Genomic DNA, 13039 nt, shown 5'->3' with positions numbered 1-13039 from the left:
TTGTTCTTTGTTCACATCAGGTAAAGATGGTAAGAATTGTACAGTCAAGAAGGTTCAAATCAATCTTTCAATTATGACCATTTGCTATACCTGTCAATCATCCATGAATCATACTCACGTCTAGTCATTGTCAACCCCATTTCGTTTGAGACTCATCTACAAATTAATATGTCCGCATGTCCAGCCTGCGACCGTCCCCTCGTCCTACCTCCTGCATTTGCATATATTGCTCTCAAGTTCCCTCGAATTAGAGCCTCTCTCGATTGTGATCGCACATTGCCGCGTTGCAAAGAATGCGATCAAGCAGCAGCTGAAAAACGAGCCGCTGATGCAATCCTCCCGCCACCGTATTATATCAATCCTGTCGCGCAAATCAAGAAACAAATCGACTTGTCGCAAGAATTGATCAAGGCAGGAGTGCGGCGAGAAGAACTGGAGATGGAACTTCCTGCTTTAATGAAAGAAGGGCTATTAAGATTGCAGAACAGGAATGCAAACATGCGAAGTGCCTGGCATGAATATTGGGAGATTTGGGGATGGCAACAAGGACAACCTCGACCTTGAATGTAATTTGCGCTTGGGTGGTACGAGGATGGATATAAACAATATTAACCATATGAGATATGGAGTTCTATAATTATTATTGAATGGAGATTTTATATATACATTTTTGAAGAACATATTTGGACGCTCGACTTGTTCTTTGAAGCAGGCAGTTGGTGGCTTGGACCTTAGGTACCAACTTTTGTAAGGGTACTGTTGCTGTCAAAAACCACTTCATAGCGCATGCGCCCACATTATGGAACGTCTGTGTGGACGGATAAGAAATAATGAATTTAGATGAATGATAACATATCAATCAATGTGAAGATATAAATATTTTGGGTTGTGATGATGGTCTTTGTCTAATGATGTTTAACAAAACCCCCTGAATATCTCTTTTATTATTCATAGCCAAGAGATACCACGTAGGTTCCTTCAGATGACGCCAATAAGGCAATTTCAAGGTTCTTCCAACAGCATTAACCCTCCTGGTCACTATCGTAGCTAATAACCAACACCAAAACACAATATCAACAACGTTTATCATTCCACATCTGTCAGATCAAAATGGCAGCATTTCTACGTGGAAAACAAGCAGGTATACAAAATGATTTATCTGCTGGTATATTGCCAGGTCTATTTGCGCCTGATGATCTAGATCGTTTCGGCATCAATTCTCAAATAGGGTATGTCCGACTCTGTCGCCGTCTGAATTGAAGGCATTCAACTAACTTTTCGCCCCTTTAGTTCTCTCGCATTCGATCCAGTACAATCTCTGCTTGCAGTGGGAACGAACGAGACGACATTCGGAAGTGGACAAATTTATATCTTTGGTCAGAAGAGAGTTCAAGTAAAGCTTACATTACCCCGCCGAGCATCAGTCAAAACTTTACAATTTTGCGCCGATAGACTCATCAGCGTGGATTCCAAAAACGAAGTGATAGTATGGGACTTGGCAACGGCAAAGAAATTGGCGGCTTACTCTCCGCCAGGAGTAGTGACAACCATTGTGACGGATCCTATGCTGGATTGGTGCTTGATCGGACTACAAACTGGAGATATCATCTGCTACGATTTGGATAGAGAGAAGCTTGCGCCATTACGTCTTCCCAACTTCTGGCGTGAAATGAACCCACGATCGAGGTTATTAAGTTGTGTGTCTTTACAACTACATCCTAGAGATATCGGACAGCTGTTGATAGGATACACGGAAGGAGCTGTAATATACTCTTTCAAACAAAACAAACCCATCAAATACTTTAGATACGAAGTACCAGCTGGAGCCCCTGGTGGGAATGGAGATCCTATGGGAAAGAGTACGCCGAGGCAACCACGTCTTACGCAAGCTCTATGGCATCCAACTGGAACATTCATTGCTACAGCGCATGATGATGCAAGCATTGTATTTTGGGATCCTAAAGACGGTCGGATTGTAATGGCTCGAACCTTACAAGATACACATGTCAATGTGCCTGGTTCTCAACCACAAGGTTCCGGTGATACATTCTCGTTGAAAGGAGATTTTGCAAAAATAGCTTGGTGCTGCAAAGGAAACCCCGATGATACTGGTCTACTCATAGCTGGTGGAATCCCCACCACCATGCCTCACAAAGGATTGACATTTATGGAGTTGGGAGTAACTCCTGTTTATGCGACTTCCACTTGGCAAATTCTGACTGATCACTTTGATGGAAAACGTTCGAATTTCCTACCAATTCCTGTTGATGTGGATATAGCGGATTTCTGTCTTATTCCTCGTGCTTCTCCACATTTTGCCGGTGCTCAAGATCCTATTGCTGTTATAGCACTTCTGACATCCGGTGAGCTAGTTACATTAAGTTTCCCTAGTGGTCATCCTATTTCACCAACCAACCAACTCCACCCTTCTCTTACATTTGTTCATCCTTTCGTCAATTTTGTGGCTGTATCTGCCGTTGATCGTGGACGATGGCTAGGCATGACAGAAGCTCGAGCTATAGGTCCTCAACTTCTGAAAGGAGGGGCTGAGGGAGTAAAGCATCTACGAAGATATGAAGCTCGTAATATTATTCAGACGGCTCACGGTGATGGTACAGTCAGAATTTGGGACGCTGGACATGGAGATGAATTAGAAAACTCCGTCATGCTACAAGTCGATGTGGCCAGGGCTGTTGCGGGTGTTGAATTTGTCAATATCTCTGCCGTCAATATGGCTTCAAGCACTGGGGAGCTGTGTGTTGGAACAGCAGCTGGTGAAGTCGTAGTGTATAGGTGGGGTGGCAATAGAGCCTATGGTAGCGAGCAACCGGCAAACGAGAGGCAGCCAGGAGGTATCACGGATATTTCAATTCGTGCAGAGCCATCTCTCAAGGAAGGTCTACAACCATTCATCCTTTACGACATGGCACAAGGAGCCATAAGTGCGATCCGTATGTCAGATGTGGGATTTGTGGGAGTTGGGTCTGAAGGTGGAATCTTCTCAATCATCGATCTCCGAGGGCCATCGGTCATCTTCACCACTGCAATGAGTGACTTCATTAAGCAAGATAAAAGAAGCAGTTTCATGAGAAAGGGGAGTAGCCAAACTACTGCCAAATCGGAGTGGCCCGTATGTATTGAATTTGGAGTCATGACACTAGATGATGATAAATACTCTAGCATTGCTTGTTTTGTGGGAACAAACAATGGTAAGGTCGCCACATTCAAGATTTTACCACAACAAAACGGTGGATATACAGCTCAGTTAGCAGGAGTAACCTCTTGCTCCGATAAAGTAATTTCAATTACACCTATTGTAGCTGAAACAGGAAAACCTGCATCAGCAACAGGTCCTATCGTAGCTGCACTCCGCAATGGACAGCAAACACACGGTGCCCTTGTAGTTGGTAAGTTCACTATAGTCGTGGTTGCTATTAACCTCCTTTCCTATGTGAGGAGGTCAGTAGCTTCTAGACCCTTCGGACATTCCTTTCATTATTCCATATGATATAATACTAATAATCCTCTAGTCACCCAAACTGAAGCTCGCATATTCAAACCCTCCAGTGCCAAAGGTGCTCACAAAACCTTCGATGATGTCTTTTGTGATTCTGCTGCCGTAACCGAATTCGAACTTCATGGTTTCGCACTCGTCGGAGTTTTTGGTGATGGAACAGCTCGCGCTTACTCGCTTCCAGCACTCAAAGAAATTGGATCATCGAAACTTGACATACTGGACAAAACTCGCTCGTCGAATAGTGTCGTCACACCCGCTGGGGATATTATTGGTTGGACTGGCCCTAGTGAGATAGCAATGGTTAATGTCTGGGGAACCGGACTTCCACTTGGAAGAAGTCAAGATAAATTGTTCAATCCCGAAGCATTGATTCCTCCTCGTCCCACGATCTCAAACCTCCAATGGATATCCGGAACCCAATACGTCTCTCCCACTGACCTCGATCTCTTAATCGGTGGTCCTGATCGTCCACCTAGTAAACGCATGCTTGCCGCTTCGGCTGAAGAGGAACGATTAGCTCGGAGTGCTGGAGGTGGAGCTGGACCTAGTGGGAGTCAAGAGGGGTGGGGTGATTACATGACTAGACAACTCAATGAGAGGACGGAGAAACTTAATATCATGGGAGATAATTTAGATAAAGTACAAGAGAATAGTGCGGGGTGGGCGGATGACGTTAGTAAGTATGTCAACAAACAGAAGAGGAGTATGTTGTTAGGTGGAATTACTGGGAAATGGTTCTAACGGGCAATGAAATGGACGGTACGGGCAGATAGGTGTGTTGGAGTGGCGTTCTTGGGATTTAGTGGATACCTGGCTTGGGAATACTTCGACGATACTGAAAAAGAATCCACGTTTCCAAAGTATGGGAACGTACGAAGGATGGGCGTTGGACTAGTGAGTTCAACTTCATGTCTCATATGACATCTCATTTCAATGGAAAGGTGTTGCTTTTTGACGTTTGAATCCAAAACCTATGCTGTTATCAATATTGCGAATGCTATTGATATCTGATCTGGGTTGGAAGAGTATTGGGTGGAAACAGCGCGCTCAAGCTGTCTAGATTAGGTGGAGTCCGCTCAACATCGTTTTCGTCGAAAATTGGCCAACCATCTTTAAGTTCATGTATCTACTCGATTAACAAATTATCTCTATGAAAGTTTCATAACGTAATGAGGAGTGACGTTACGTCTGGCCAATTTTTGGGCCAAACTGCGGTGGACTACCTAATTAGCATAAGCTAAGCGGCAACTGGCTGAAAAGTGGATAAGGCGGAAGACCAAAGACCTCAGACAGGATAATTTGAGGGTTTATGTTTGGGCCAAGTCCGAGAGACAATTGAGTTATGAACGGAGGATCTCTTTTGAATGTCTAATAAGGGTTTGATAGTGTGGCGTAAGTCATTTTGGCTTCTACTAACACGGCCAGTAGGTCCGAAATATTTTCACCTGTGGGTACGTCTCGTGTGAGTTTGAATTAGAGCGTTGTTTGTTTTTGAGGGTTGGGTTAAGGCGCGAGTTGCGCGCAGTTGAGAGTTGGTTGGAATATCTGGGGGTGCATAGATTGAGTAAAATCTTAGAGAAAGTCAGAGCACAGGAGATACAAAATTATCGATTGCAATAGAATTGTTCAAGATATTTTCACCATGAGAATCAAATGGCATTCATCCAAATTACATGCTGGCTAGCAGGTCTGACGGAGAGAAAATTTATGACCTTATTACATACGTCGCCACGGCAACATCTAGACCTTTGTGATATTTTTAGCACAAAACATTGTGGATGAACAGATATGACGGTATGGTAGCTTGTAAATGTGGCCTGGTCAAAAGTTGATGATTGAGAATTTCTCCAACATGTAGTTGCGTAATTGAGTTGAACTTCTCATATTTATACAGTCCGTTTCTTACTCGTATCAATTCTAATCATCTCATACCAATCCCCATCAATTTCATATCATCCTAAAAGTTTCCATCTGCACAAGACTCAAGTGTCTTCCAAACGCCTCTCGAAATCATAGGAACAAATCCCCCTCTATTAAACATGCCTACTGAAAAGTCCCCCAAGAGAGAAATCAAGTGGGCTGCGGGCACCAAAACAAACGATGGCAAGAACGAAAAGCTTGGAACTAAGAGAGGTGCGCCGAGTACCACACCTGCCCAAGGGGAAACTGCGCCGAAGAAAAAGGCACCTAGGACCATTTTACCAGCTAAGGGGAACCAGAAATGAGAACAGGGACTTCGTAGCTTTATTTTGATGTAGATCTAAGCGCGGAGTTTGAAGTTTGGAGGTTAGATATGGTGTGAGATTTGATATCTTGCGAGTTGGGTATTCAGGCGTTTGGATGTATCGTTACTAGCTGGCTGGCTGGCTGGTTGGCTGGTTGGCTGGCTGGGCTTTACCTGGGAATACTCCAGATTAGATTGAATCATTGAATGATTAGTAGATACACATGGCAACTTCAAATCTTTTGAACCCATTCGCTGCTACTATTCTCGCGATGTTTCCCCCTTGAGTGGAAATGATGATGTATACATAGTTGTGTATTTGCTGCGATGTATGAATATTTTTCTGTCAGTGCTTTCATGAATTGTATGTGTACGAGGCTACATATGTACATATCGGTTGTTGAATCAACGCTGCTAGCCACCCAAAGTTTTCTCCATGTCGGAATTGGCGTCCAGCTGGCTATTCGTTTCATCAATATGCGACAAGTAGTGTCACTAGCCTAGTTCATCAGTAGAAGGAAATGAGACAAAATTAATATCAACGCAGAAAAAAGGATCATAAGGCCAGATGGAAATATGTTCATGATCGTAATGCTATACTAAAAGCATTCAAAACCCTATTTGATATTCCTATTTAGAGTATCTTTATTGACTCTTTGTATTCATCATGTAACTATTTTAATATTTGCTTCCCTCCCAGTCATAACCTATCGTAACGCGCTCAATGAATTCTAAAATCAAAAACTATGTATTGGGTATGGGGTATTGAAATTAGGCTGCCATGACAACGTCAACTTGATTTGTAACGCCACCAGTTTTTCCGGAGATTGGCTTCTCAACGCCATCCATCTCCATGTCGTCATCTCCAGCACCTTCTTCTTCCTCAACTTCCTCATCGGATTCGCCACTGCTCTCAGCCTCAAGATCTTCACTCTCATCACCAGTTTCTTCAGCGGCAGCTCCCTCAGCTTCTGCGCCAGCCATCTCTGAATCTTGTTCCATTGCATCTGGGTCGGCTGCACCACCTTCCTCTCCCTCAACTTCCTCGTCCTCGTCCTCTCCAGCTTCTTCAGCGCCATACTCTTCTCCATCGGCGACCAAATCTGCCTCGGGTTGTTCAGGGGGGAATTCAGCAGGAGCAGATGCATCAGAGTCCCTGTAAATCAATATTAGCGTGTAACTTTGCCTAACGAGTGCATGGTGACTCACCACTTGATAGCAAATCTAGTGACACGAGGTTTTTCAGCAAGAACATTTCTCTTGACTCGATCTAGGAGTGGCTTGGCGGGGGGATCGGCGTTCAATTCCTCAGAATCGTATTCGTTGTTAACATAATAGCCAACTCGAACAAATTCTCTACCATCGTAGGCGCAAGTAAGAAGAATGACAGTGACACCGAGGATTTCTGCGTCTGGGATTCGCTTGGTATCTGGGGCATCTGCCTGGAAGAGGAATTTATTTGTGCCGACTGGAATAGGACCGACAAGGAGAGAATCGAGTTCTTGGTCATGTTCATCGCTTTATTTCGTTAGTTTCATATTTGAAATAGGCAGAAACTCAAGGACGTGGAGACGTACGACGTGGCAGAACCAACATAGGTCAATTTCCATTCGAGGTCTGTGATGAATATAGATTAGCGATTGAAAAGATGGCGGCGAAGACAATCCTAAGAGAGCAGGACAGGAACTTACCTTTTTGCAATGCCTCAAGACACTCGAAAGTGATCTCAAACTCATAAGGGTCCCCAAATTTGGCTGGATTGTTGAGGACATTGACACCAAGAAGTGAGACGACAGACATCTTGAAAGTGGTTGATTTTGCTGTTTCGTATAATGTTTAGATGAGTTCCAAATATCGATTCAAGATTTGTACTCTTTTTAACCAAAAGATGCCAGTCAAGTGAAGTTTGTGAGGTTGTGGGAAATACTATGGTAGTGATTGTATTGAGTATTGGAAGAAGAGAAGAAAGCACGGGGGGGTCGAGACGAATAAAGTCGATAAATTGGTTGATGGGGCAGCATTTAGTTCCAAATACCACGGTGAGCCATGGCAGTATTAACGCGTGTGGAAAATCCAAATCGCGTGTGTTGAGATGTTTGAACCGCGATTTCCACTTTACGAAATGCGCTAACCGGATTTGATATTAGCGTATCTCTCTCATTTTCTTCGCCTTCTTTCCAAGGTTGTTACTAGGTACCTAGTAGTTAAGAGCTCTCTCAACTTTTGGCGACATCTACGAGGAAAGAAATCTTGTTTGTTTCTTTTTTCAATGAGTCCTTCAACAACAACAATAATCAAGTACATCAACAGTTGATTAATTTAGATACTCTACCTACTTTCTTTGTTGCGCCGACGATCCTTTGACTTTGCGCGCAAGTTTGTTGCACTCTTCATACAGGTTAGCCTCACCTTATTTAACTTGCCCTCCTCAACATCATTTCACCATAACGACGCAAGCGCATTTGCTAACTAATTATCAATGATCTTCTAGACACTTTTAACCATTAGTATCTACATTACCTACCACATTAACTCAAAATCGTCGCTCGCGCATCCATACAACAACTCAAAACGGTCTTGTCTTCAAAATGGCGGAGGAAGATGCAGATATAGCTCTTTTACATCAGTTTCAGGCAGGTCAAGAAGCTACGGCTTGGGAAGATGGAGATAATGGAATCGCAGAGGGTGATCTACCTTCCAATACAGAAGATAACAACGAACATGTCAAGCAAGATTCCGTTAAAGATGCCCAAGTTTCTCGTGCTTTGTCTCCTTCAGGCGCAGCTGCTTCGGCCGCTGGCGACGACTATGACCCTTCCTCTGTTATATCCCTTCCAGCTGTGGTAACTGAACAAGATTCTACAAGACCCAGCTCTCAAACTTCTGTGCGCAAACCAAAAACTGTTGGAGGATTTATTGCAGATGATTCTGATGAGGAGAATGACGAATCTACACCAATTAATACTGGTCATTTGCAACTGCCAGCCTCTGATGACCCCAAACGATCTCCTTCTCCATTGCAAAATTCTATTACTCAGCAGGAAGTGCACATCAAGATGGAGAATCAAGTTGATTCCAAACCCGAGGCACTTTCCTCTGTTCCTAATTCCATGAATCCGAGTAATGTTGGAACACCTATAGAACAATCTTCGGTGCAAGTGCCCATTCCTGTTGGTACATCACAAAGTGCATCTGTTCCTAGAGCTCGCCTTCCCCATGATAAGATCGGTATGCTTGAAGATCGGGTCAAGGAGGATCCCCGAGGTGACATGGAAGCATGGCTTTCTTTGATTGGTGAACATCGCAAGCGTAACAAGTTGGATGATGCCAGAGCAGTCTATGAAAGATTCTTGAAGGTCTTTCCACACTCTGTAAGTTATAAGTCCGGCAATCTTTTTTCTCGCGATACTTACTAACGGCAAATTAGGCGGAGATTTGGGTTGCTTATACTGAAATGGAACTCGAATACGAAAACTTTAGTGCAGCAGAACAAATCTTTGGCAAATCATTATTGACGGTCCCGAACATTCAATTATGGTCGGTTTATTTGAACTACATACGCCGCATGAATGACCTCAATGTCGATCCCAGTGGTACAGCTCGTGCAACCGTGTCTCAAGCATACGATTTTGTGTTGGCAAACATTGGGATTGATAGGGATTCTGGTAAAATTTGGCAGGATTATATTCAATTCATTCGTAGTGCACCTGGTTCAATTGGTGGCAATAGTTGGCAAGATCAACAAAAGATGGATCAATTGCGAAAAGCCTATCAACGTGCCATCTGTGTTCCTATGTCAAACGTGAATGAATTATGGAAACAGTATGATCAATTTGAGATGGGCCTGAACAAGATGACGGTGGGTTTTGGTTTTCAAATTTCGTTACGGTTCAGAACTGACAGATCATATTAGGGTCGCAAATTCCTTCAAGAGAGATCTCCAAATTACATGACTGCAAGAAGTGCGAATACTGCGCTTGAAAATATCATTCGCGGCCTCCAGCGCACAACTTTACCTCGACTTCCACCTGCTTTTGGATTTGAGGGTGATCAGGAGTATTTACATCAACTCGATCTATGGAAGAAGTGGATAGCTTGGGAGCAGGAAGATCCTTTGGTTCTCCAGGCGGATGAGCTGGATGCTTACAGACAGCGCATCTTATATGTCTACAAGCAAGCTGTGATGGCGTTACGCTTTTGGCCTGAGATCTGGGTAGATGCTGCTGAGTGGTGCTTCAACAACAACCTAGACAAGGAAGGCGATACTTTTCTCGCAGATGGAATTGCCGCAAACCCTGAGAGTTGTTTGATAGCTTTCAAAAAAGCCGATCGACTTGAGTCTACGCTCTCTACCGAGGAAGCTGGGAAAAGCGATGTTGAGAAAGGAACAATTGTTCGGGCACCTTACGCCAAGCTTCTCGAATCTCTTTATGAACTGATCGCGGACTTGAAAGTCAGAGAGACAAAAGAAAAGGCTAAACTTGAGGAAAACTCAGCAATCGACGCTTCCATCAGTGCAATTGTGAGAAAGGCAGAGGATGATGATGATGATAGTGATCCCGATAAAGATGCCCGAGAAAGTTTTAAAGCTGCCCAACTGAATGCTATCACACAGGGTTATGAAATGCAGAGAAAACTTTTGCAGAGAACTGTATCTTTCTCCTGGATTGCACTAATGAGGGCTATGCGACGCATTCAAGGAAATGGTGCAATTGATGCTAAAACCGGATCAAGATACGTCTTTGCTGAGGCCCGTCAACGCGGCATGATCACAAGTGAAGTTTATGTTGCCAGCGCGTTGATTGAACACATGGTATACAAGGACAAATCTGGTACTAAGATCTTTGAAAGGGGAGCTAAACTTTTCCCAACCGATGAAGCCTACCTTCTTGAGTATCTAAAGCACTTGATTTCCATTTCTGACATCACCAGTAAGTCTTTTACCTCAGTATTTTCCTCATCCATGCTAATCATGACATAGATGCCAGGGTGGCTTTCGAAACTGCAGTTAGTCGTCTAGCACAGAAACCCGAAACCGTTTACAAAACAAAGCCACTTTACGTTTACTTCCATAGCTACGAATCTCAATTTGGAACGTTGGATCAAATCAAGAAGCTGGAAAAGCGCATGGCAGAACTCTTCCCGGATGATCCAAAACTTCTCAGGTTCTCTTCGCGTTACAGTGTGGAGGGATTCGACCCTACTGCTGTACGACCAATTGTTTCGCCTGCTTCACAAATGAGACCAAAATTGGTCATGCAATCAATTGAGCAAGCCCCGTCCGTTCCAGATAGTCCACGTCCTCAATACGTACAAGAACAAAGCCCTCGCCCACAGCAACCGCCACCATTTATGCAGAATCAAAACACAAACTCACCAAAGCGACCATTCCCAATGGAAGATTTTGAAAGCGAGCTCAACCCTCCACGAAAACTGGCTCGTGGTCAATCTCCTCTGAAGGGAGCTGCAGGACGCAGATTGGCGCAACAAAAGGGAATACAACAAACGCAAGGCGCACCTGCATGGCAATCAAACGCCGCACCATACGTAATTCCACGAGACATCACATTCCTCCTTAGCATTATTCCTCGGTCTGATATCTATCTTCGTGACCCACAATTGAAGGGCGTCAAATTCATTCCAAGTGACTTGGTGCAGCTCCTTGCCCGTACGGAGGTACCGGATTTCACGCAATGGAAAAGTGCGCGAGAACAACCTCAACAATCTCAACAACCACAACAATCTCAGCAACGCTATGACGGTATGACACCCAGTTACCAAGCTCCCAATACTCGTGAATCTCATGGTTATGGTATACAAAATACTGGAAATAATGGATATTCTGGGGAGCCGCAGCGCATGTCGCAGCCTGGTTATCTTCCTGTAGATGATCGAGTTTCAAGCGTAATTCAGGGTCATGATTACACCAGGTCTCCGGTCACACCCCAGGATAATCAATGGGGAGGCGGATATAGCCAAGCAACTTCTCACTCACGAAATGCGAGCTTTGAGAGTAGAGGATGGCAAGGGCAGCAACAACAGCCTGGAGCATACATGCAACCTCAATGGCCCGGCAATGGAAATGCCAATGGTGGATATTATCATTGAAGCTAACTTTTGAATCTTATACAGGATATTCTTATCGATAATGATCTTTCTTTCAACGATCATGATTCTGTTGTCGACCTCGCATCAAAATCTTTCTTTACTTCGTAATCTCAAAACCAAACGCAAAATGTATATTTAAACAACCTCTCTTCTTCACCATACCCTACATATCTTCGCGCTTCTCCAAATTTACGTGGCTTCTGGTGGTTGGATGGGGGGGCAGTGGCGCGGATGAGGTATTTCTGGTTTACCAGATTCTTGTTCGCTAGAGGTTTTTACGCCGTATCAATTATTCTTCGTTTGATGGAAAGGGGTTGATTGTAACGAAACAGAAAACTGTGCACAAGGTTTTGCAAGTTGTTTCTTCATAGTAAGGCGTTTAGGAGGGAGCTGCAAGTTTTACTATGTCATGCCAGCCAGTCAGCTTTGAATGTATATTAAAGAAGTACGTGGTGTAATCGATGAATACAAATGATGACTATCATACCTACATGAGTTCTTGTCTATGTTTTTCTGTTCGAGCTTTCTGTTTGATTCCTTGGCTTTTGGTGAGGGGCAGTGCATGATTGATGTCACACTGCATGCATAAGTACTTGTGACAAAAACTACGGTGTGTCATATAGCAGTCCTCTCATGTACCAATAAGGGAGCTCAAATTGCATATGTGTTTCAACATTAAGTTTTATGTATACTTACTACAATCGATTCATGCTTGGAGGGAGGGAGGATTGGTCAGCGTAGTCATGGCAATCATCTTTCTTTTCCCTGTCTCGACCGTTCTTCCCTTCTGTGCATCTATTCCTTCAGTCTCTTGCCAAACCATCTGTGCGCCTTGCTTTTCTCACGTCGATTACAGATCGCAATTCGATGTTGAAAGTGAGTATTACAATTTCATACATATTACACAGCAAATTAAGCCATGAAGTCATGTTTGAATAAATCGTTCCATTGCGTACATATGTTAGGCACACACGCAAGCAGTTACTGTCCTGAATTTGCATCGCGCATAGGCGCATACAGAGACGCAAACCTAAGAGCAAACGCGCCTTCAATAAACCAATGCCATAAATTGTAAATCTTCATGTGTGCAATACGCAGGTATCCAAATTGCTTCAAGGTATAAACTTAACGCAATAATGACACTTAATTGCTGGCTCATAATAACATTTGGGACTCATTTTTCGTCCAGA

At 43.7% G+C, this 13039-nt stretch overlaps 4 protein-coding genes across 4 annotated transcripts; 3 read left to right on the top strand and 1 right to left on the bottom strand.

The window, feature by feature from the left end:
• Positions 1–168: 168 nt before the first annotated feature.
• Positions 169–564, top strand: Bfra_003220 (uncharacterized protein; the record flags this gene model as incomplete). Its single annotated transcript, XM_037333630.1, has 1 exon — positions 169–564. One exon carries the CDS (start codon positions 169–171, stop codon positions 562–564), a length of 396 nt encoding a protein of 131 aa, XP_037195758.1.
• Positions 565–1110: 546 nt separating this feature from the next.
• On the top strand, positions 1111–4258 carry Bfra_003219 (putative snare-dependent exocytosis protein; the record flags this gene model as incomplete). The annotated part of the gene is made up of 3 exons (XM_037333629.1): positions 1111–1229; positions 1291–3407; positions 3531–4258. The coding sequence occupies 3 exons, from the start codon at positions 1111–1113 to the stop codon at positions 4256–4258; spliced, it is 2964 nt and encodes a 987-aa protein (XP_037195757.1).
• Positions 4259–6512: 2254 nt separating this feature from the next.
• On the bottom strand, positions 6513–7541 carry Bfra_003218 (putative histone chaperone protein; the record flags this gene model as incomplete). The annotated part of the gene is made up of 4 exons (XM_037333628.1): positions 6513–6897; positions 6951–7259; positions 7319–7358; positions 7433–7541. 4 exons carry the CDS (start codon positions 7539–7541, stop codon positions 6513–6515), a joined length of 843 nt encoding a protein of 280 aa, XP_037195756.1.
• Positions 7542–8329: 788 nt separating this feature from the next.
• Bfra_003217 (putative cfia complex component protein) lies at positions 8330–11849 on the top strand (the record flags this gene model as incomplete). The annotated part of the gene is made up of 4 exons (XM_037333627.1): positions 8330–9112; positions 9169–9600; positions 9655–10672; positions 10723–11849. The coding sequence occupies 4 exons, from the start codon at positions 8330–8332 to the stop codon at positions 11847–11849; spliced, it is 3360 nt and encodes a 1119-aa protein (XP_037195755.1).
• Between the last annotated feature and the right edge of the window lie 1190 nt (positions 11850–13039).

This window comes from Botrytis fragariae, assembly GCF_013461495.1.
Source record: "Botrytis fragariae strain BVB16 chromosome Unknown tig00000012, whole genome shotgun sequence".
Taxonomy (NCBI): Eukaryota; Fungi; Ascomycota; class Leotiomycetes; order Helotiales; family Sclerotiniaceae; genus Botrytis; species Botrytis fragariae.
Note: the sequence above shows the minus strand (reverse complement) of the source record. Positions and strands in the feature narration are given on the sequence as shown.